The sequence below is a fragment of the Callospermophilus lateralis genome, chromosome 14 (genome assembly GCF_048772815.1).
Source record: "Callospermophilus lateralis isolate mCalLat2 chromosome 14, mCalLat2.hap1, whole genome shotgun sequence".
In the NCBI taxonomy this organism is placed as follows: domain Eukaryota; kingdom Metazoa; phylum Chordata; class Mammalia; order Rodentia; family Sciuridae; genus Callospermophilus; species Callospermophilus lateralis.
Window position 1 is genome coordinate 51522349 of NC_135318.1, and position 22882 is coordinate 51545230.

The 22882-nt window shown below is 35.4% G+C and overlaps 1 protein-coding gene across 1 annotated transcript in view; it reads right to left on the reverse strand.

The window, feature by feature from the left end:
* Vps54 (VPS54 subunit of GARP complex) overlaps window positions 1-22426 on the reverse strand; it is an 87233-nt gene extending 64807 nt beyond the window's left edge. Inside the window, exons 1-3 of the mRNA XM_076832503.2 lie at window positions 22337-22426; window positions 2959-3114; window positions 913-1154 (exon numbers count right to left, since the gene is read on the reverse strand). Coding sequence (XP_076688618.2) covers window positions 913-1154; window positions 2959-3094 — 378 coding nt within the window. The 5' untranslated portion in view covers window positions 3095-3114; window positions 22337-22426. The remainder of the gene's footprint in view (window positions 1-912; window positions 1155-2958; window positions 3115-22336) is intronic.
* Between the last annotated feature and the right edge of the window lie 456 nt (window positions 22427-22882).

A 22882-nucleotide genomic window follows, 5' to 3' on the forward strand; every position in this document is an offset into this window, starting at 1 on the left:
GGGCCAGGTACAATGGCACATGCCTAAATTCCAGGCTACTGGGGAGGCTGAGGCAAGAGGCTCACTTGAGCCCAGTTCAAGGCTGACCTAAGAAACACAGCGAGATCCCATTTCAAAAAATTTAAAATATGTGTGTGTCTGCTGTATCACTTTGATTTTTTAAAAAGACTGAAATGGCAACTAGGATTATATTGCTAATTAGCCACTCACTAACAATCTAAAAATGAGTAATAGGCCATTTCAAACTCAGCACTACACTCAGTTTTTGTTTCAGACCAGTTTTCAAGCAACATACTGAATTATAATTATTTCTGGATATATTAAGGCAATCTGCTATTGTGATAAATGAGAGGCACAGGAATGGTTCTACTCCTAATTTCTTTCCTTTTTTGGTGGTGGGGTGGGTGGTTTACAGAGAATCAACCTGGGGTACTTAATCACTGAGCTATATCCCCATCCCTTTTTACTTTTTATTTTGAAACAGGGTCTTGCTAAGTTGCTGAGGCTGGTTTTGAACTTGAGCTCCTCCTTCTCCTACCTCAGCTTCCCAAGTCTCTGGAATTATAGACATGTGCCACCACACCTGGATATTCCTATTTTCTTAAATCTCACAAATTATCTAAACTTTACAGGCCCAATAGAACCATTTTCTCCTTGGTAGACAGGGTAGGTTTCATACTGAATCTTAGCACCAACAAGAATGTGTAATTCTGAAAAATCACTACAGTAAGAGAAATGTATTAAAATATATCTAAGAAAAGAACTAAACTAACCCAGGACAGGAGGATTTATATGAATATAAAAGAATACCATCACAGGTTCAAATATGATTGGTTGAAAATTTAAAATAAATCAAACTAAAACTCTATTATTTTTTACCTGACTATAACTAATTTCAAGATTAGATATTACCTGAGAGATTTCCTGTTGATATACTGTAAAATGTTCCTTGCTGATCTGTGGGAGGTAGAATGAAGGTATGACTTCGGTGTCCACAAAGTCCAATCCCCATGTTTTTGTGAAGAAATCAGATTCTCTTTTTGCTAATCTAGGATCATTTAGTGCTGCCGGGAGATTTACTTTGGAATGATATATAGTCCATCTATTTTGATCTGTAACTAGAGATGGGGTAACACATAAACTATTTGAATCACCTGCAAAAAGTAAACAAGAGAACGCTGTAAAGTTAGTTCTATTGTTTGTGAATATATCCTAGAAAAAGAAAATGCTTAGATTCTAGCTTGCACAAACCAACCAGATGCTTTCTTCCATGGCAAATATTAATTTTAAAAAAGTCAGTCTGATTAAGTAATCTTCATCCAGAAGCAATTAATTCTCAAAAGAATGAAAAACATGAATAAGATAAAGGATATGCAAAATTTGAGGGTTGTAGTTGCCAGATGGAGGTAGGCGTAAAAAAAAATCATTAATTCCTTCCTATCATTTTTTTCAAAATTGAAAATACCTCATTTATTTTTTGTTTGTTTGTTTTAAGAGGCAGGGCTTTATTCTATTGTACTATGACAGGCATTCCTGGTTCAAACATCATTTATTTGATTTGTTATCAGGTGACATAATATTGCTGTGGCATTGATCATTAAAAAAAAGGAAAATATAGTCAATTCCCATTATTTGCAGCAGTTTTGTTCCACAAAGTACTATAAACACCTAATTAGCAAATACTGAACCACTGCTCCTACAAAATTAAAAAGAGTTAAGATCTTATGAGCCTCAGGTCACAACATTTTCATCAACCAATGCATAAATTAATTTTGTATATGTTTCTTTTTAAAGACTATTTTTCATTATATATCACTGATTCATTAACATTTAACTCATGGCTAATGGCACCATAACCCATAGCTGAATGAAACTTTTTCTACACATGCATTTTCTTTATAAGGTATAACACAGCCTGATTGTCTTTATGAACACTAGACAGCACTATGGTATTTGACTGGGGGCTGATTTAACAGCAAAATCACCAAGAGAAAGCACAAAAATGCAAAACATGAAATATTGTTCTGTGTGTCCAGGCAGCTCAAATTTCTCTTTTTTTTACCCCAACCCCAAGTATTGGGGATTGAACCTAGAGACTTGCACATGCTAGGCAATTATTCTACCAATGAGCTACAACCCCAAGTCTCTTTATTTTGAGACAAGGTCTCATTAAGTTGCCCAGGCTGCCACAAACTTGTGATCCTCCTGCCTCAGCCTCCCAAGTGCTGGGATTACAGGATTACAGGCGTGTACTACTATTGTCTAGCTTCAAATTTTTCAAAGCTCTCTGCACAAGTCTGCAAAAGACCTCAAAAGTATAACTAGTATTGATTTGGGGTTTACAGATAAATTTCAGGGAGCAGAATATACAAATACAGAATCTGCAAGTAAGGAGGACAGATTGTACTGTTTTAACTAAACAACTTTCAGTCTAAACCTTCATTTTTTAACACTTTTTCAACTTATATAGGTAACTTACTTTATGGCACTTCAAGAAAAGAACTATAATCCAATTTCATTATCAACTTATTTCCAAATTATTTATCTATATTACATTTACTTTTAGTTATAGATGGACACAATGTCTTTTATTTATTTATTTTTATGTGGTGCTGAGGATCAAACCCAGGGCCTCATGCATGCGAAGCAAGCACTCTACCACTGAGCTACAACCAACCCCAGCCCTATCTTTATTTTTAACATTAAAAATTTACTCTTTTGGGTTGGGGTTGTGGCTCAATGGCAGAGCACTTGCCTTGAATGCGTGAGGCCCTGGGTTCAATCCTCAGCGGTACATAAAAATAAATGGGACAAAATATTGTGTCCATGTTTAACTAAAAAATTATTTTTAAAAAAATTTACTCTTTCAGGGTAAGTTTAGGAAATATGACTGCTAATTTAAAGATAATACAAATTATCAGTAAAAAATCCTCAAAGAGGAAAAATAAAAAGCATTACCTGTGGGTTCCTTGGGACATACATCTGGCAGTGACTGCACAGGTCGAATGTGTTTTGTTGGATCTACCTCTTTTTTAAAGAAAACTTCACTGCTGCTTCCTTGAGGCACTGGTGAAGAACTATGGCTTGAAGCCATTGCATAAAATCACCACTCAACTAAAAATGAGTAAGAAACAAATAATAATTGAGACTTTATACAAACCAAAATCTGTTATTACGCATATAATAAGTTTTCTTTCAAAAACAGAAACTTTTTCAAAATCCCTCAAAGTATATATAAGCATGCAGTTTGCATATAGTGAAAGTTGTTCACAATATTTAGTTTGCTAAGGTATTAGTCCTTATTTGAAAAAAAAAATTCTCACAAGTAAAACTTCCTTAGTCTTTTATCCAAATTTAAATTTACACCAATTCTATACCCAATAATATCAAAGATGAAAACACTCCATTCATTAAGTATACAGTAATGATACATTACAGCAAAATGGTTAAGTACTTTCTAAAATATATATATATATATTTAGTTGTATATATACCTTTATTTTATTTATTTTTCTGTGGTGCTCAGGATCAAATCCAGCATCTTGCACATGCTAGGGAAGTGCTCTACCGCTGAACCACAACCCTAGCTCATACATTTTTTTTTAATTACTATTCTTTTTTCCTTTTTGAACGGAGGATTGAACCCAGTGGCTCTCAACCACTAAGCCATGTCCCAGACTTTTTTTTTTTTTTTTTTTTTTTTTTTTTTTGAGATAGGGCCTTGTTAAACTGCTGAGACTGCTCTGTAGTTGTCATCCTCCTGCCTTAGCCACCTGAGACACTGGGACTGGGATTTTAGGCATGGGCCACCACACCTAGCTCAGTGCCTAAGTTTTTGAAGTCTGCCTACTTGGGTTCATATCATTCACCAACAGGAAAACCAGGAGAAATTTGACTTAACCCTTGTGTGCCTTGCCTCATCTGTGAAATGGAGGGGGAAAAGATTCCATCTCATAAACATCTTGTCAAGAAATATGGGAATGGGGGGCTGGTGATACGCCTAAGTTGGTAGAGTGCTTGCCTCTCAAGTACAAGGCCCTGGGTTCAATTCCCAGCACCACAATAAATAAATAAATAAGAAATGTGGGAATGGGTGTATAAAAAGCACTTAAAGGGGGCTGGGAATATAGCTCAGTTGGTAGAGTGCTTGTCTTGCATGCACAAAGCCCTGGGTTCAATCCCCAGCACAGCAAAAAATAAAAATATTAAAATAATACATGCCTCAAAGTTAGTGTTCACAGATGTTGGTAATTACCATTATAATTACTTTTACTATGTGACTGCCATAAAGTAATATAATGATTATAAAATCATTAGTAATTAAATTATAAAGGAAAAGAGGTAGCATTCTTCAAGGAGCTTACAATTGTATGAAGAAACCAAAATGAATATGTAAACTCATGTTTTATCTACACAAAATTATGTTTACTTTTTAAAATAAGTTCTGAAAGAACTTGTAGGGCAAAACAACAAAATATAGAACAGAGAGTCAGACTATAAATGAAGCAATACTGCAACTGGATAGTGAAGACACTGTATTATTTTATTATTTTCTATGAAATGTTTAGAGATCACTTAGAATCTAAGTTCTCTCATACTAGAGATTGGTATAGCAAGGCCCAGAAATATAATGTGCTTTAACAAGGAAGGAAGGAAGGAGGGAAGGAAGACAGGGAGGGGAGGGAGGGAGGGAGGGAAGGAAGAAGGAAAGGAGGGGGGGCGGAAGGAAGGGAGGGAGGGAAGGGAGGGGAGGGAGGGGGGAGGGAGGGAAGGGAGGGGAGGGAGGGAGGGGGGGAGGGAGGGAAGGGAGGGGAGGGAGGGAGGGAAGGGAGGGAGGGTGGGCAGGCCAAGTTTGAATATCTGGTGAATAGAAAAAAGTAGGAAATAAGAAGTAGATACAAGTCAGGTACAGCACATGACAAATAGCTCATCTACTTTTTTTTTTGTTTTTGCATTTAAAAAAATTTTTAGTTGTAGACTGACATAATACCTTTATTTTATTATTTTTATGTGATGCTGAGGATTGAACCCAGTGTTTCATTGTGCTAGGAAAGCGTTCTACCACTAAGCCACAACCCCAGCCCCTCAACTACTCTTAACTTTGCTCTAGATTGCTAAAAAATTATGTTTCTCAGACTTCCTTGCATATCTACCTCAGTACTTTCAATGCAAGAAAATAATCAACCATTCACTCTGACTATATAAACAGTCTGCTAAGAAAATGCAGAAGACATGGAATCTGTGAACCCCAGGTTACAGAGCTTCCAGCTTTAGACCAACCTTCCTGTTTACAGGAATGAGAGAAAAAGGATTAACCCACAACATAGAGGAAACAATCAAACTGAAAATATAAGGCATTCTATAAAAAACGGGCATGTCAATCATTTTAATAAAGCAGGCAGTTCTTCTAGGTTAAAATAACAAGACAAAGCTAATTTGTTAGCTTTGACTGAATCCTGGTTCAAAAAGAACAAACTAGCTTTAATCCATTCTTGGGATAACTGGAAAATCTTGAATATGGACTGGACGTTAGATATTTTGAAATTCTTTTTAGAGTATTAATGGTGTTGAGACGACAGGAAATGTCCTTATGCTTAGCACAAGATTAATGAAGGATTTTAGAGTGAGGGTGATGTCATTATCTGCAACTTACTTTTAAACAATTCAGCAAAAGTACACACAGATAAAGCAAACATGACAAATGTTTAAAAGTCTAAGTGAAATGTATATGAATATTGCACATCCTATGCTTTCGCTTTTCTATAGGTTTGAAATTTTTCAGTGAAATTTGAGGGAAAAGGTATTTTACACGTTTGTCAAATATTAAATAGTACAAAATATAACAAAAACATGTTCCATTTATAATTGTTTTAATCTACCTCAAGATGGCATGATATACAACTTCAAATGTAGAAAAAATTAACAACAGAGTCCTATCAAATTTTTATGTTGCGGAATAATAATACTACATATAGAAATTGGAATTCCTGATGAAAGTCTGATTTTAAAAAATAGCTAAGATTTATCACAGGCATTACCCAAATAGTATGCAAAAATTTCTTCACTTACTTCTACATTGTAAAAGTTACTGTTTACAAAGAATATCAATACAAAACTACTTATAGTCAACTCTGGATTTTCCATGAGATTATTTATTATAGGCAAAGTCTTTTTTTCTTTTTTTTTTTTGTCTACTATTTTCAATCTACACAAAACATCTTACTAGAGTGATTAATATTACAGATATATTAACTAATCATTTCCCTCCTCCTATGTATCATAAGGAGTAACCTACTTTAAAATCTACCATGCTTCTGTCGTACTATAGTATCCTAACTGGTGTCTCTGCTCCCAGTCTAAATAATTTTGCAGTGCTGCAGACTGAACCCACAACCTTGTGTAGACTAGGCAAACTGTCTACCACTGAGCTATGTTTCCAGTCCCTCAAAAATCTTTTTTTTTTTTTTTTTTTTTTTTTTTTTTTTAGAGAGAGAGAGAGAGAGAGAAAATCTTTTAATATTTATTTTTTAGTTATCGGCGGACACAACAGCTTTGTTTGTATGTGGTGCTGAGGATCGAACCCGGGCCGCACGCATGCCAGGTGAACGCACTACTGCTTGAGCCACATCCCCAGCCCCCTCAAAAATCTTTAATGATTATTTATTGCCTCCCAGACAAATCTCAAACTTTGTAAGCTGGTATTTGCAGTTTTTACAATCTATTACTCATCTTCCTTTTTAGGTTTATTTCCTATTATCTGTGGATAATCTCTACTTTAGACAGGATGGTCTAATTGTCCTTCTAATTTATCATGCTATCCTAGATGACTTGTCCTAGAATGTTTATATCATCTTCCTAATACCTCTTCTCCCTTTAAAAGTCATTTTAAATTGTTTCATTTCTAGATTTTATAGCTTAACAAATGTACCCCATATTTGAAAATATTAACCAAAATAATCCCAAAATTACTTTTAAGAGTGAAAAATCTGAAACAAACTTTTAAATAAGAATGGTTAACAAGACAGATCCAGGGGTTTCTAGTACTGTTGATAACTGCTAGTCTTGGCTATACGTAGGCATTACTTGGTGCAAAAAGCCTGAGTAGTGTGTGCATTAATGAATTGGTAGAGGCTGCTTATGCTTAATTTGTTAATTGCCTCAGGCTATCTTTTTTAAAATAAGCTGTTATAAGAGAACAGAAGGGAAATCTGCTACCTAATATATAGAGAGTGTGAACCTCATAGGGGACTTCCAACATAGCCTCATGTAAGGAGAAGAGTAAAGGAAAGGAGTGGTTAAGGGCATCTAGGAATTTAACTACTCCCATAGGAAAGGAATTGGCTGACCTTGGGCCAGTGGGTTTTTAGCTGAATTTTACCTGCCTTTCTCACCCAGTAAATCAATCCCTGTACTTGTTTTCCTCTTTGAACAAGTCTTGGTTACCTAATTCTGCTTTATTGTAACTTTAAAAATGAAAGTTTTTGCTCTAAATTCATAGCAGGTACCTTACCCTTTGCTTGAATAAAATCATTCCATGTCAGACTTGCCTTTGGTTTACTATAGATAATATTAAGGTGGTTTTTGTTTTTTGTGTATTCATATATTTTGCATGTTTAAACGTGTTTAAATATAATTTTAAAATTTTAAATAGAATTGCAGGGTATTTAATTACATAAAAATGTTTATGATGTACTTGTTAAGAAGAAAATTTTCAAATTAATAAAGTATGATCCCAATTTTCTAACTTAATACATATACATACTTTCAAAAACACTGTAGGGTATTAACAACAATATTAATAGTATTTGAGTTCAAAGGACAGAACTAAAGGCATTTTAAATTTTTGCTAGCCTATGCTTTCCTAAATTTTTCAAATGTTCTCCTATGAAAGTGAATTACTTTGTTAATCAGAGATAATATATAAAAAGCACTAATATTAAACTACACATTAGCTTCAGCCTTATACCTACCTCTACCATGAATCTTTTTGTTTTTCTCACCTACAGAGAACTAGCCTTCCTTTGAACTTGAAATGCTGATTATCTGTATCAGCAGTCTAAAAACATTTTGATCATATACTCATCAGCTTAAAAACCTTAAGCAAATACATTTATATATTATACAGGGTACCACTATGTTATTACATTATGTACAATATAAAACTAAGTTAAATGTAAATCGAAAAGATGAGAAAGAGGACTTTTAAAAATGTTTTTATTAGTTAATGTATAAAATCTTTCTATTCTCATTTTAATTGAGAACAGTGTGACCTGCTATGCCATTAGTGTCAAAAATCTTCATACTTTACAAAAGTGATTCAAATATATGGTTCTCAGTTCCATTTATTTTAATGCCTGGGTTTAAAGCCTGCTGTAGGTAAAAAGAGTATCAGACATGTATATGAAACCAAATGGAAAAAATACAACACCACATCACTGCTAACAATTTCTTTTTTTTTTTAAATTTTTTTTAGTTGTAGATGGACACAATAGCTTTATTTTATTTTTATGTGGTGCTGAGGATCAAAACCAGTGTCCCACAGTGCGAGGTGAACTCTACCACTGAGCTAAAACCCCAGCCCATCACTGATTACAATTTCTAAACCCATCATCTGGAGGATTTTTAATAGATTGGAAAATTTTGTTTGTTTTATTTTTAAAAGTTCATATTTTTAGGAACAAAATCACATAATGATTATTTCCAAACATCCATTTTCAAAATACATTCACAGCATAGTGCCTTTAGAAAATTAACTATTTTCTCACTCATTGTTTAAATTAAACTGGGCATAATGGCACACAACTCTCCAAGTATGGAGAGACTGAGATGGGAGGATCACCTGAGCTCAGGAGTTTGGGGAAAGCCTCGACAACATAGTGAGATCCTATTTCTTAAAAAAGTAAATAAAACATAAAATGCTTGGAAGGAACAGAGTAAGTGCACTGTTCTTTGTTTACCCATTTCTTTGGCTAAATTCTATTGTTAGTTCACATGTTGTCTCTCAAAAGATCAGAAAATTTGGAACTTTTTTAAAAAATACTTTTTAGTTGTAGTTGGACACAATACCTTTATTTTATTTATTTATTTTTATGTGGTGCTGAGGATCGAACCCAGGGCCTCGCATGCGTGAGCATTCTACCACTGAGCCACAACTCCAGCCCTCAGAACATTTTTTATTGCTGCTAAAAAACAAATCTAGGGCTCTACCACTTTGGCTCAGTGGTAGAGCGCTTGCCTACACATGTGAGGCACTGGGTTTGATCCTCAGCACCACATAAAAATAATTAAATAAAATAAAGATATTGTGTCCATCAATAACTAAAAAATGTTTTTAAAAAGTCCAACCACACAGCAAAATTAGACAACTATTAAGAACTAACACATATAGCTACTGAAGCCTATAGGTAGGAAGAAAACCTAGCTTTGCACTTTATTTACTTGCACTTCTATTATTAGTAATACCTTTCATTCAAGTTTTCCCTTTAGTTAAAACTAGATAACAAAATCTGTAAGCCCACTTAACTACTCATGGATACTATGTTACATCACAAGGATGAACTAAATGAAGGATACCACTCTTACTCCCTTTGTGGGTGGACATATGGACTGACTGGACATGCTGATATGAATCCTTAGAGCAAATATTTGTGAAGGTTAAGCTTAAACTGGGTAATACCTTACAAATAAGTTTGGACTTTATCTACAAGATTGTGGTAAGTCATTATATACTTTAAAATTTTGGTGCCAAGTACATCATTCTGGGAGTGTATTAATAAGAGAATAGGACCAAATACAGAACCTAAAAAGACTCCAACAACATTTCTGAAGAAAGAAATGAAAGAAAGATACATAAAGGACTGGAGAGGTAGCTTAGTGTTGGAATGCTTGCCTAGCATGTAGAAAGCCCCATCAAACCCCAGTACTGCAAAAAAGAGAGAAAGGGGGTGGGGGATAGATAAAAATCTGTGTTGTTGGAGGGATGTAGCTCAGTGGTAGAGCAAACATATGCACAGCATGTAAAAGGCCCAGGGTTCAATCCCCAGCACCAAAAAAAAAAAAAAAAAAAAAAGTTTGTAATAGAAGAAACATTCATAAGAGTGGGAGGAAAAGCAGGAGAGAAATATCCACCCAGAATGTGCAAATAAAATAATAAGGAAAGAAAAACCTCCTTCAAATTTGGCAATTAGGAAGTTATCAGTCGTATCAGAAAACAATGTCAACTCTAGTTATGAAAGCCAGACTACAGAGGCTGGACTAGAATATAAGGTGAGGAAATTAAAATACAATGTTCAGCCATTGTTCAAGAGACTCAACCATAACATAATAAAACAGAACACATAGTACAATTTCATTTTGCAAAAAAAAAAAAAAATTATAACAATACAATATACAGAAAAATATACAATAAAATGTTGACAATGGTTATAGCTCTGCCTAGAACCAGTCTTTCCTTACTACTATTTCTAAGCATTTCTCTCCCTTCATTCCCCACAACCCAAAACACCCCCCACACTATTTTCTATCACAAGCATTATAGTTTATAAATCTTATAGTACTTTCTCAAATTAAAAGTAATTTATTTATCTGCTTGTTCCCCATTTCCCCCAATATATTGTAAACTTAATAATTAACATCGTTTACTGTCCTATACTACAGCCAACAGAGTCTAAGCATTCAATGAACTGCATGAATGTTCACAGAATGAACAAATGAATAAATACTATAGAAATGAGGTAAGGACACAGAAGCCAATAATAATGTCTCATGTAAGTCTACATATTTTCAAAATAAAATAAAACCTATGTCTAAAATATATTTTTGTTGGTATAACATTACTTGTATTTCTAAAATTTTATTCTATGCTTTCTTAAAGCATAATATAATATACTGCTTAGGAATACTATCTATAGGTAGTTAAATCTCTGTCATTTATTAGTTGTATGACTTTTGAAAACTTTTAAACCTTCACATGTCTCAGTTTCCTCATTTGTATAATGGAACACCAGCAACATCTTTCTCATAGGAATGTTGTAAGAGTTAAATGAAAAAACTTAAGTAAGCTCATGGCATAATATTTAGCACATATTAGACAACAAACAATTGCAATTACTATTATTATTACAAACATCTAGGATTAACATTTGGACTATGCCAAACTTTTAAAATCAATTTTATCTTTAGGATCCTGAGCTGCCTTTTTTGGTGTGCGCCGCCCCCACCCCCCACCCCCGGCTTTTTTTAAGTTTGTTTGTTTAGTCCTAGTCCTGAAATGGAAGAAAAAGGAAAATGGGAAGCAGCAAATCAGTATGTGCAGACACAATTTACTATAAGAAAAGCATAGAACAGTGCCTGCACCTGTGGCAAGGAATGTGGCTGGGGATGGTGGCAGGGGTACTGAAAAGTGATGATAAAGCCAGAAAAGGAAAGGTAGAGGAAAAAAAAAAAAGAATACCAAGCCTAGGGACTACAAGGCACTTTAGCTTTGTGCTCCATCTAGAGAAACAAAGGACTTTTGTCAGGCGACAGTGAGAAAATAAGCAAACTGACCTAGAAGAGCTAGTTGCTTCATCCTAGTCCTATGCCCAGTGCCCTCATCTATTGCATAAGCAGGCAGGGAAGACCAGTTGGAACTTGGGTAAAACTGGAGATTGCTTCAATCCCATGACTAATTCTAATGTCCTCTGAAGTTATAATCAAGAGTGCAGTGAAAATACTTTATCAGTGAAAGAAAGAAGGATGATAGAGAAGGGAGCACCATAAAAACAAGAGTAAGAATTACACTAAACACTATATAGTTCATAATCTCTCGATTCCATTCAGATTGGTTTGTTGGTCTTCAAAACAATCTTGGAAGAAAAGCATTTCTGAATGACCATGAGTGACTCAATGATCTACATCAAATAGATGAAGAAATAGACTGAAGACTAACTTGGCTTCAGAACACTTAATTAGATAGTTATAAAGATAGGATTTGAATTCAGATTTTCTGATTCAAAATTCCACTCCTGTTTCTGTACCACATGGCTTCTCCAATTAAAAAAATCTAAATTATTTCACTATTGCCTTCCACTCATTAGACACCTAGTTCTTTTTCCTTCTTCCCCTCCTTATCAGATCAATTACTAATATCACTAACCTAACCTTACTATAGTAACATAACTATACTAGCATACTACTTATGTCTTCTATTAAATGACAGGAAGAATTAATATCTAACTGTGATAAAGCATTTTATAAGACTTATACTACTGAAAAAAACTCTTTTTAAGAAAAAGGGTACTATATTTTTTCATCAGTGTAACTTACTATACTTTCTTAGCAAAGGGATAATTATTCATCTAGAATGTGGGATAAAAGAGCTACTACGGGCCATCATCTTAGTGCTTTCAACCGAAAACATTCTGAATTCCAAATTGACTTATAAATAATCATTTATAACATGTCTGTTTGTAATGAGATAATGGAGACAAAGTGGGAAGTTTTTTTACATTGGAGCTGGACAAAGAAAACTTATTTAAATATGATTTTTAATTTAAATTTAATAAAAAAGAAAAATCAGTACTTAACTACATTAATAATAAAAGCAAACAAAATACGGCAAACCTGACTTCCCCAAATTAGAAGGAACTAATATATGCAAAAAAATTTTTTATCAAAGGTCAATTTGATAAAAAGCAGGAGGGTTTTTGTTTGTTTGTTGTCTTGTTTTTATCATACAAAAAAAAACTCTTTGATCTCACCTGTCTGTTTGGTTTCTTGCTGTTTGCCTACAAAAGACTTCCAATATCTCATATTCTAAGAACATTTCTATATTTTTAGAATTTTAAGAGCCAATCTCTGGTAAATGGCATAGTTAAGTTTCTTTCATACAACCTAGACATAAATAACAGTATACTTCTAAACACTATTTAGGATTTATCACTTGACAAAATTTAATAATCATAATTTTAAAGTACTTAAAAATGTTTTAATTGCATATCATATATTATTGCTCACAATGAGCTCAGTAATGAAGCTAACTGATGTGCAGATGCAAATTCACAATAAGGAGGGAAGGAAGAATAGAGGTAATTTGGATAGAGGGGAGTAAAGGGAGGGGAGGGAGCACGGGAGTAGGAATGATAGTAGAATGAATCAGATATTATTATCCTATGTGCATATATGCTTACATAACTTTACATCATGTACAACCAGATGAATGAAAAGTTATACTCCATATATGTATGATATAGCAAAAATGCATTCTATAGTCATACATAACTAATTAGAACAAATAAAAAATACTTAAAAAGTAAAGGGCTGGGGTCTTGGCTCAGTGGTAGAGCGTGTGCCTCACATGAGTGAAGCATGGGGTTTGATCCTCAGCACCACATAAAAATAAATAAATTAAATAAAGGTATTGTGTCCATCTATAACTAAAAAAATATTTTAAAAGTAAAATAAAAGAAAAATAATGAATTAAAAATTTAAACATAACAATCAATCTGAACTTTCAAGAAATACAAACTAATTCAGGCTGTCATTTATATAAGTATTTGTATACTCATCTTGAGCATTAAAGAAGTATGTACAAAGCTAAAGGAACCCAGAAAATAAGAACAAAGTTTTAGTAATCTATTTTGCTTTTTCCTTACATCTCCATGGGACATTTAAGAGACCCTGAATCTTGTCAGAAACTGAATGCATTTGCTTCCTGAAGTTGCTTATTTACTTTTGATCTGGCAGTAACAAGGAACAGTAAGAGCTAATGTTGGCTAGAAAAATAAAAATTATAACCATTTATAATATTAGATTTAAATATTTTAAATGACCTATAAAATAAGTACTATTTTACATGACATCCTTATCAGGGATAAAAATCACAAATATCCTCATTAAATAACATTTAGTTTCAAAATCTAAGTATTATTCAAAATAAAAGTATTTTTTCCCAGTACTCATTAGAAACTTATAACATAGCTTTATATGAGTCACTGAAATTCAGGAATTCAGGGTCACCAGGTCTAACTGTGTCTAGCGTGTAAAAATTTCAGTGAAAAACAAAAATAGCATTGATATATTACTTGTGAAATTTCTGTAAATCAAAGTAAGCCAGATTCACACTGGTATTGTGTTTTTGGTATCCTGGTCAAAGATTAACAAGTAAAATCACTCATCCAGTTAGTGAAGAATAAATACATTTCAAATATATAAACCATTAGACAGTTATTAAAATGTCTACACAAAAATAAAGTTAAAATCTATACTCTGTTCTGCTTTGAAAATAATTGATAAAAGAAATCATGTATTAATATATTCACAAAGATAGAACAACATTTGGATTTATACAGTTTGGGAACCGCTCTACCTTTCTTCCTTTCAAAACAGAAATAATCTAGTGTTAACAGTCTATCTTTATTAATTATATATGTTTTATACCCGATCTCTTATGGGCAAGGTCTTCAAATAATCTAAGTACTCAATAAATGCTAAGTAAGGATAAATATAATGCTTTCAAGGAATTTTCATTTTAGGAAAAATAAAGCAAAATAGCTAGACGCATCTGCATTAAATCAGTAAGTGGCTCAAGAATAGAAATAAATGTTAGTTTTAAGAAAAAAGTAACAATGTTCATCAATTATTTTGGCATTACCTCTGCAATCCTCTCTTATTTGGGTCTTAGCTCACTTCTGCCTTACTAACTTCTCTACTTATTAGCCTGAATCCCATGGTCAATTACTTCAACAGACTCTCTTCCAATCCTTTCACTTATCTTGAAACATTTCCCTTTCCCATTCCCCACAGTATATGTAACATTTTTACCACCTTCTTTGTGTTCCCTAGCCAACCTCCATCAATTCTATGCTCAAAAGTAACTGTTTAAAAGAGTTTTTCAGATGACCCTCCTCATATCCAAATATACCTAATTCTCATCTATACAAAACTCCTTTGAAGCAGAATATAGGTATCTACTCTTTTCAGAGTTAACTGGCTGTTCTTAATCTCACATCTTCCCATTTCATCTGGGACCTTATTCTATTAATTATTCCCTGACTCTCCTATCTTCAATATCGTCATCAACCAAACAAATAACAACAACAACAAAAACTATCAAATTAAACCTCTTTCCTTGAACCCTACTTCCTTCAGTGAAAATTCTTCATCCCCTTCATTAGTAAACCTTTATTTTCTCTATCTCCTTAGCAATGTCTTCCATCTTCAGGCCTGGTTCAGAAAAAGGTTGGTAATGGCCTGATTTCTAAACTCAATGGCCTATATTCAATTTTCATCTAATCTGACCTCAAAGCTCTCAAAAGTCAATAAAGGCAATAAATGTAGAAGGATGGAAAAGTTAGAAAACAACCATTTGTAATCCTCCAAGGTAGCACTTTATTTAAGCAAGGACCACTAGTGTATGCCAAAACCATTGATTAAAAAGCTGTTGAGGCCTAAGAACACAGTTCAACAGTAGTGCGCTTCCCTAGCAGATTCAAAGGCCCTGTGTTCAATCTCCAGCATTACCAAAAAGAAAATAAGGTTAGGGCACAGAATATCTACATCACCATTAAGCATCACCCTATTATTTATTTATTAAACAATACAGAATTGTCAGGCTCCACCTTTACCAAATGACTAAGTGTGCATTACCAATACAGGGGCAGCCTGATATGAAGTGCCTGTTGATACATATTATAATACAGTAGGAGGGACACACATCATCTTTGTGGCAGTCTTGCCAGAAATGTCTCACAGAATCTAACTGTAAGGAAAGAGATCAATTCAGAATGTGGAGAATACTCTGGAACAAATGGCCTCTACTTTTCAAAGGAGGAAATTCACAAAGAGAGGGAGGCAGTGGGTGTATTTTGGCTCATAGTTTCAGCCCATGACCACTTGGCCCCATTGCTTTGGGTCTGTGGTGAGGAAAAACATCATGGCAGGACACTCATGGTGAAGTAAAGCTGCTAACTTCATGGCAGCCAGGAAGCAAAGAGAAAGATAAGGAGTCAGGGTCCCAACATAGCTTTCTTTCAAGGGCTCATCCCCAATGACCTACTTCTCCGACTAGGCCTCAACTTCTAAATTTTCCACCACCTCCCAATAGCTCCATCAGCTGAGGATGAAACCTTCAACATATGAGTTCTCTTGGGGAACATTTAAGATCCAAACCATAACAAAACATGTTATCAGAAACCACAAATAATTCAATATGCCTGAGAAAATTATATTGGTGGAGGATGGGATAAGTTGTGGTGAGTCATCAAGGCTAGAAAGGTAATTTGGAAAAAGAACTTAAAGGAATTTATAAATCTGTTAAAGGAATAAGGAATATGTATTTCATCAGGATGATGAAAGTTACAAATAATTTAAGCAGAGGAATGATATAATCAGATTTACCCTTTATAAAGGCCACTGACAATAGCACAGAAGATGTACCAAGACTAGAAGACCAGATAGGAAATTTGCAATCATCTAGGTGAAAGATACATTAAAACTGAACTTGAACTGAGGATATAGCTCAGTTGGTAGAGTGCTTGCCTTATATGCACAGGGTAATGAGTTCAATTCCCAGCAAAACACACACACACACACACACACACACACACAAAAAAAAAAAAAAAAAAAAAAACCGAACTCAATGTTAGAGGAGAGGGAGAAAACTAAAATTTCAGATGTTTCTCCAGTCATAATCTCTTCGGTGTCCCACATTCCAATTTATAACTGCATATACTGGGCACCTTTACATGTTTCATAAATACCTAAAATTCAGGATATACAAAACTTAAAACTCATTATCTGCCATCTTTATTCACCTTCTCCAGCTGCCAAAATTTGATATCTTCTCTAACTTAATTAACAGCAACACCATCTATGTATTTCCCAAACTAGGAACCATAGAGCCAATGTGACTCCCTCACATCTTCATATTCTTCAATTTCTATACCAAGTCAGATTGGCCTATGGATTCTACCTCCAAACATACCACAAATCCTTCCCTTAAATCTCCATTCCAATTGCCACTACTACAATTAAGGATTTTATTTGAAGATTACTGTTGTGAGAGTCTTGTACCAAAAGTTCTTTCTTGATCCTAATCTCCCTCAACTTCAAAGTCACTTTCTCTAAAATTCACATTTGTTTAAGTTACTCTCATCAGGTCTAAAATCTCTGGCATAAACTCCCTTTACAATCCGCCTCCTGTTCTTCAGTTTAATCAAATTGCAAATAAGTAAATAAAGATGTCTAGGGCATGAACTTTCTTGACATAATTTTTATGATTTCAAAATCATTCACTCTATAAAAGAAATTCATAAAATATCATGCATCACCATAATATTCATACGCAAACACCTACTCCTTAAGTGTCCTTTGAGTTAAAAAAGTCAACTGTTTGAATGCAAAATTATCCAAATTCACATAATTATTTTTTTGCTATGAAAATTTAATTCTATTTACTAAAATTCAATTTTTAAAGTCCATTGTATTAATAAAAATTCTTACTAATACTACCACATGGCTTACTCTGAATATTACTGCTAATAACCTTCAAGCTACCCCCTGAAAAATCATACTGACTAGTTAGAGCTTCATCTACTTCCATACCTTACTTTTGTATGATTAAGGAAAGTTGACCAGCTAACAAAACTTTATAAGAGATTAACTTTATGTATTTTAATCAAATGAACTCAAAATGCTAAGCACAACAATGGACTACTGGATATATAGAAAAACCAAAGTAACTCTCTACATAAAGAGATGTTGAAAATAATAGAAAAAGAAACAAACCTAGAACAGGATGAGAATTTTACAAATGATGAGTAGGCTTAAAACCCCTATTTCTTCAGTTAAGCCCTCCCATTTAAGGAACAATTATCACTGGCTATAAAATAACCCTTCAAATGCAAAAGAAGTTATGCATACTAAATGCAGACAAAAGGAATTATTCTCAAAAAAGTTAAGTAATCCAAATAACTATAGCTTACTTTTGGAAAGTCTAATTTTTTTTTTTTTGTAAAAAAGTCAATTCCCAAAAGAAAATCTGATAAAATACTTATTTCAAAAACATGAAAATGTTTTCTCAAATACATATTTTGAAACAAGTTAACCCCCTGCCCCCCCCACACACACTTTTTTTTGGTACTGGGGAATGAATCCAGAGGTGCTTAACCACAGCACCAAATCCCCAGCTCTTTTGTTAAGTTTTGAGCAGGGTCTCTCTAAATTGCTCAAAGGCTTGCTAAATTGCTGAGGCTGGCTTTGAACTTGTAGTCTTCCTGCCTCAGCCTCCTGAGTTGCTGGGATTACAGGTGTGCACCACCATGCCCAGCCAAGGTAACCCTTTCTTGATAACTTAATTTCACCATTATATTAATTAGTTATTATACTGTAAGAATGAAAATCTCAAGGGCTACTGAAGGAAGTCGGTTTGTACTTGTATTAAGTCAATTTGTATTTGTATATGGTGATATACTAATTCTTCTATAAATTTATTATAGATAGATGGAAATATATACTTAGTATTTCTCTTCTTCTTAGGGCCTGTCATCAGTCATGGTTCTCGGCCTTGCTATTTCTCAATTCCCATCTTTGGCAACTTCTATATTGCTTTCTAATTTGATACTTCTGAAACAATTAACTAACACTTATGTAGTTATTATAGTTGACATAGCATCTTAATACACATTAACTCATTTAATTCTTATAATAACCTTGTAATACAAGAATCATTACTACCATTATTTTACAGATGAGAAACCATGGATCAGAAAGATTGTGATTTCTCTAAGGTCAAATGGATACTAAGTAGCAAAAATGGTCCCAACTGGCGATCATTTTTCACCACTAACTTGTTAAAAACATTAAATAGGGGGGCTGGGGATATAACTCAGTTGGTAAAGTGCTTGCCTCACATGCACAAGGCCCTGGGATCAATCCCCAGCAACACACACACACACACACACACACAAAAATTAAATAAGAATCAAAACTATAAGAGATTAACTTTATGTATTTTAATCAAATGAACTCAAAATGTTAAGCACAAAATGCCAATTGCCTAATGGGAAAATAAGATGAGATTTGAGTATAAACTGTGAACTTTTCTGGATATTCATAACATATATGTACAAGCATACATATATTAATTAATCAGAACACTTAACTAACTTCTTTCTTGGCAGTTGAAGCTGCAAGTGCACGGGTGGGGGGAAACACTCTGGCTAAAGATACACCATGTTTATTTCAAATTTTAAAAATCTATGCAACGATAACCAATAATTCAAAACTATAAATGTAATTCAAATCTGTGTAATATAAAGCTGCATATTAAGGGAGGGAAAAGGATTTATCTTCAGATTTGAAGACAACTACAAAGTAAAGAATATATATATTCTTTATGTCATTAATAGACTTCCTTTTACTTTTCCCTCCCAGCAGAGTTGCTAGAAAATTTCAAGTGTTAAGTGGAGAGTATTTTTCTACCAGGTGAGGGTCATGAACACCATCTCCAGTCTTTACCAGAATCATAGGAACAACAGATTTATAATAGTACTATTGACATTTTGAGTCAGATAATTCTTTGTTGTGTGGATGGGGTATGTCTTTATTACTAGTGTACAATAGCTAGCAACACCCCTGGCTACATGCCAACAGTACCCTCCTCAGTTCTAACAACCAAAAATGTCCCCACACACTGTCAAAAGTCCCTTGGAAGGCTAAACTGCCCTTGGAGAACCATGTTAGGGCTCTGGATCTTTGAAAAAGGAAGACTACAATCATTTGTTAATTACAACTTTTAGAAAATAGTTCTTTTTAAAATTTGGATTTTAAAAATGTTAACAATACAAGAAGCTATCTAAATAATATATTTGCTGTGCTTAGGTAAAGCAATTCATTTACAGAGATACTTCAGTCACCCCCTTGTCCTCAAAGTTGGAAGAATGTCCAAGTTCTTTCCAAGCTCTGCTAGCAAAATGTCAAATACACATGAGAATCTAAACAATTCTAACAACCAACGCACCCAACCACACTCCCCATTTCTTGTTTTACCGGGCCACATTGCAGTTCTTAAGCCAGGCATCCTAGAGATTCAAGCTTCTACCTTTTAGATTTCCTAATATGGTCCCTGCCAACCATTTGTGAAGTAAGCAGGAAGAAGTCGATTAACTTTTAAGGTCTTTTTCCAACTTGATATCCTAATATTCAGTGGCAAAACTCCTCCTCTAACTTTGGCTTAGCCCTGGTGGACACAACTAACTCTTCAGGTCACGGAAGCCATTGGTGCTTTTTTCTTTCTCCATATTTTGTACTTATGTTAACCAAACAATATATCTGTTGTTTACAATATCCCTTTAAATATTGGGTGACCAGTTGTTTATTACCTGACCCAAATAAATAAAACAAGTAAATTGATTTTAAAAGCATAACTTTTCAAGAAATTTTGAGTTAATGCCATTTGTATGAAAGGCCCACATTAGGCAAATATTGAGATAAAAAGCAGATTAGTGATTGCCTAGAGCTGCAGGTAATATGGGAGAATGGGGAGTAATTGCTAATGGGTACAAGGCTTTTTGGGGTGATGAAAATCTTTTAAAATTCTATTATGGTACTGGTCAGAGAACTCAGTAAATATGCTAAAACCCACTGAATCACATTTTACACGAGGGTATTTATGGTATGTTATTAATTATAACTCAAAAAAAAAAAAGCTGTTTTTAAAAAGTTATAAGCACTTGCCTACCAGGTGTGAGGCCCTGGAATAAACACCAGGACCAAAAAGGAAAAAAGAAGAAAAAGCTAAGAGCAGAAAAAAGGAATTTTAATCAACTTTTATTGATAGAAAAAGGAGTGTAATTAAAACAAATTCTGCAGTTTGCCATTTCATGGGTTATATAAGATTTGACTTCAATTCTGACATAAAAATTTAATGATTTTATCCAGAAATAAATTTTAATTTTTCAAGAAAACAATTATACGCAAATTTAATCATCTTTTCCTTTAAACTGAATAATCTTACCAGTGACAATTTCAAAAACAATGAAAAACATTTCAGAAAGTCAAACGCAGTAGTAACAATACTTCTACAGGAACAAGATATATGAATATCAATAACAAAGCAGTCTTTACAGTTTTATGGTGAACAGACTGGTAATGTAATAATTCTAAAATTACCAGAACATGATTTTAAAATAGCCAAATAACAATAAAATTGCAAACATCTACCAAAAAACAAAATTATCAATTACATATATTGATCTGTCTAAGCTTATCAGGAACAATGATGATCACTATGAACCACCAATACCCATTTCTAGGAAATCAGACTCTGACTGTAGTACAAATAGAGTCAAACAAATCCCATCTGTTCTATCATAACTGCTCAGTAATCAATTAGGCTCTCAAGGTACTTGTGCTTTCCCAATTAGAACTCCCCATCAAATTAATAAAAGTGAAGGTTCATCAAGATCTACAGCTAAATTTATAACAATATGATTATCTGTATACTACAAATAATTTAATATGATATCGTTTGCTAAGTAAGCATTTACTTTTAAGACTGCCCTGGGTTTGACAAGTCAGAAGTAGAGCCAATTAGAACAATTGGCTTCAAACAATTCTTCAAAAGTGGAGCCCCTATAAAATACAAATAAATAAATAAAGCTGGCTAAAAGAGAATTTAAAACAAAAAAAAATTTTTTTTGCAACTCTGGTCGGCCAAAATTCTAAAAATACCATCCTGAACTCAACACATGGGCAGAGCAGTAGCTAATTATAATGGTCAGGCAAAAGTTCCCAAACGACAAGGGGAGGGCAGGGATGGCCTACCTTTGTATCATGCAGATATAGAAGGAAGCACAACGGAAGAAAACTACTGAACCAATTATTGCGAGCTTAAATTGCCTAACTGCAAAATACCGAGTTATTCTTGAGGTTAGTTTTTCCCAGAGCTGGGGGGGAAATTGAAAAAATATTTAATAAAAATTATCCCAAAAGACTCCAAAAGGGGTTAAGGGCCCGGCTGGAAGAAGACAAGAAAAGTTTGGGGTCAGGATCCAAAAGGAGTGATGGAAGTTCCAGAGCCGGGATCCCGGCGAGGGATGAGACCGGCGTCAGCGGCCGCCGACAGCAGAAGAGCAGAGCAGTGGGCCGGGATCCCAAAGGGAGAGTGACAAGGAAAAGAAGGTAGCGGAGAGGAGAATGGAAGCTTCGGCGCCGGTCACTTGTGACCGAAACTATGTCCGCTTCGGGCCAAGAAGGAGACAGAGGGGGTGGGGTCTCGGTCCCTCTCTCGGCATAGGTCGGGGTGAGCTAGGGCCCCGGAGCGCAGTGGGCAGCGGGGGACTGGCCCGACACCTACCTGCGGTCCCGGGCAGCCGCCCCAGAGAGAGGCCTAGTGCATCGCCGCCGCCTCCAGCCCTCCACGTCGCGCCGAGGCTGCTGCTCCGCGGCCGCCGCCGCCCGGAGCCTGGCCGGGCCGAGCCCGGCTTCCCGCCTCCGCCTCGCGCCGGCTGGCCCGCGGGCCAGGGGAGCACAGGGTCGCCCTCTCGAGCCCAGCTCCGCTCGGGTGTAAGAGGCGGCAGCGGCGGCTCCCTCACGTCTCTCCCGGGTGTCCTGTCAGCCAGCAGTTTCCCCCGGGTCCGCAGCGCCGCCTCCGCCGCTGCTGCCACCGCCTCTCCCACATCCCCGGCCTCCAGGGGAGCCGCCGCCGCCGCCGCCGCCGCCGCGCAGCGACCACTGCCCCTGGCGCTTCTGCTCCCTGCTCCACTGCTTCTCCTCACCCCGCCGGCCCGGCCCGGCAGGGTCCGGGGAGACCGTGCCGGAGGCTGCCGCGAGGCCGCCGCAGCCCCCAGCCCACAATCCACCGCGCGGCTCCGCTGGGGCGGGAGGACCGCGGCCCGGGCCG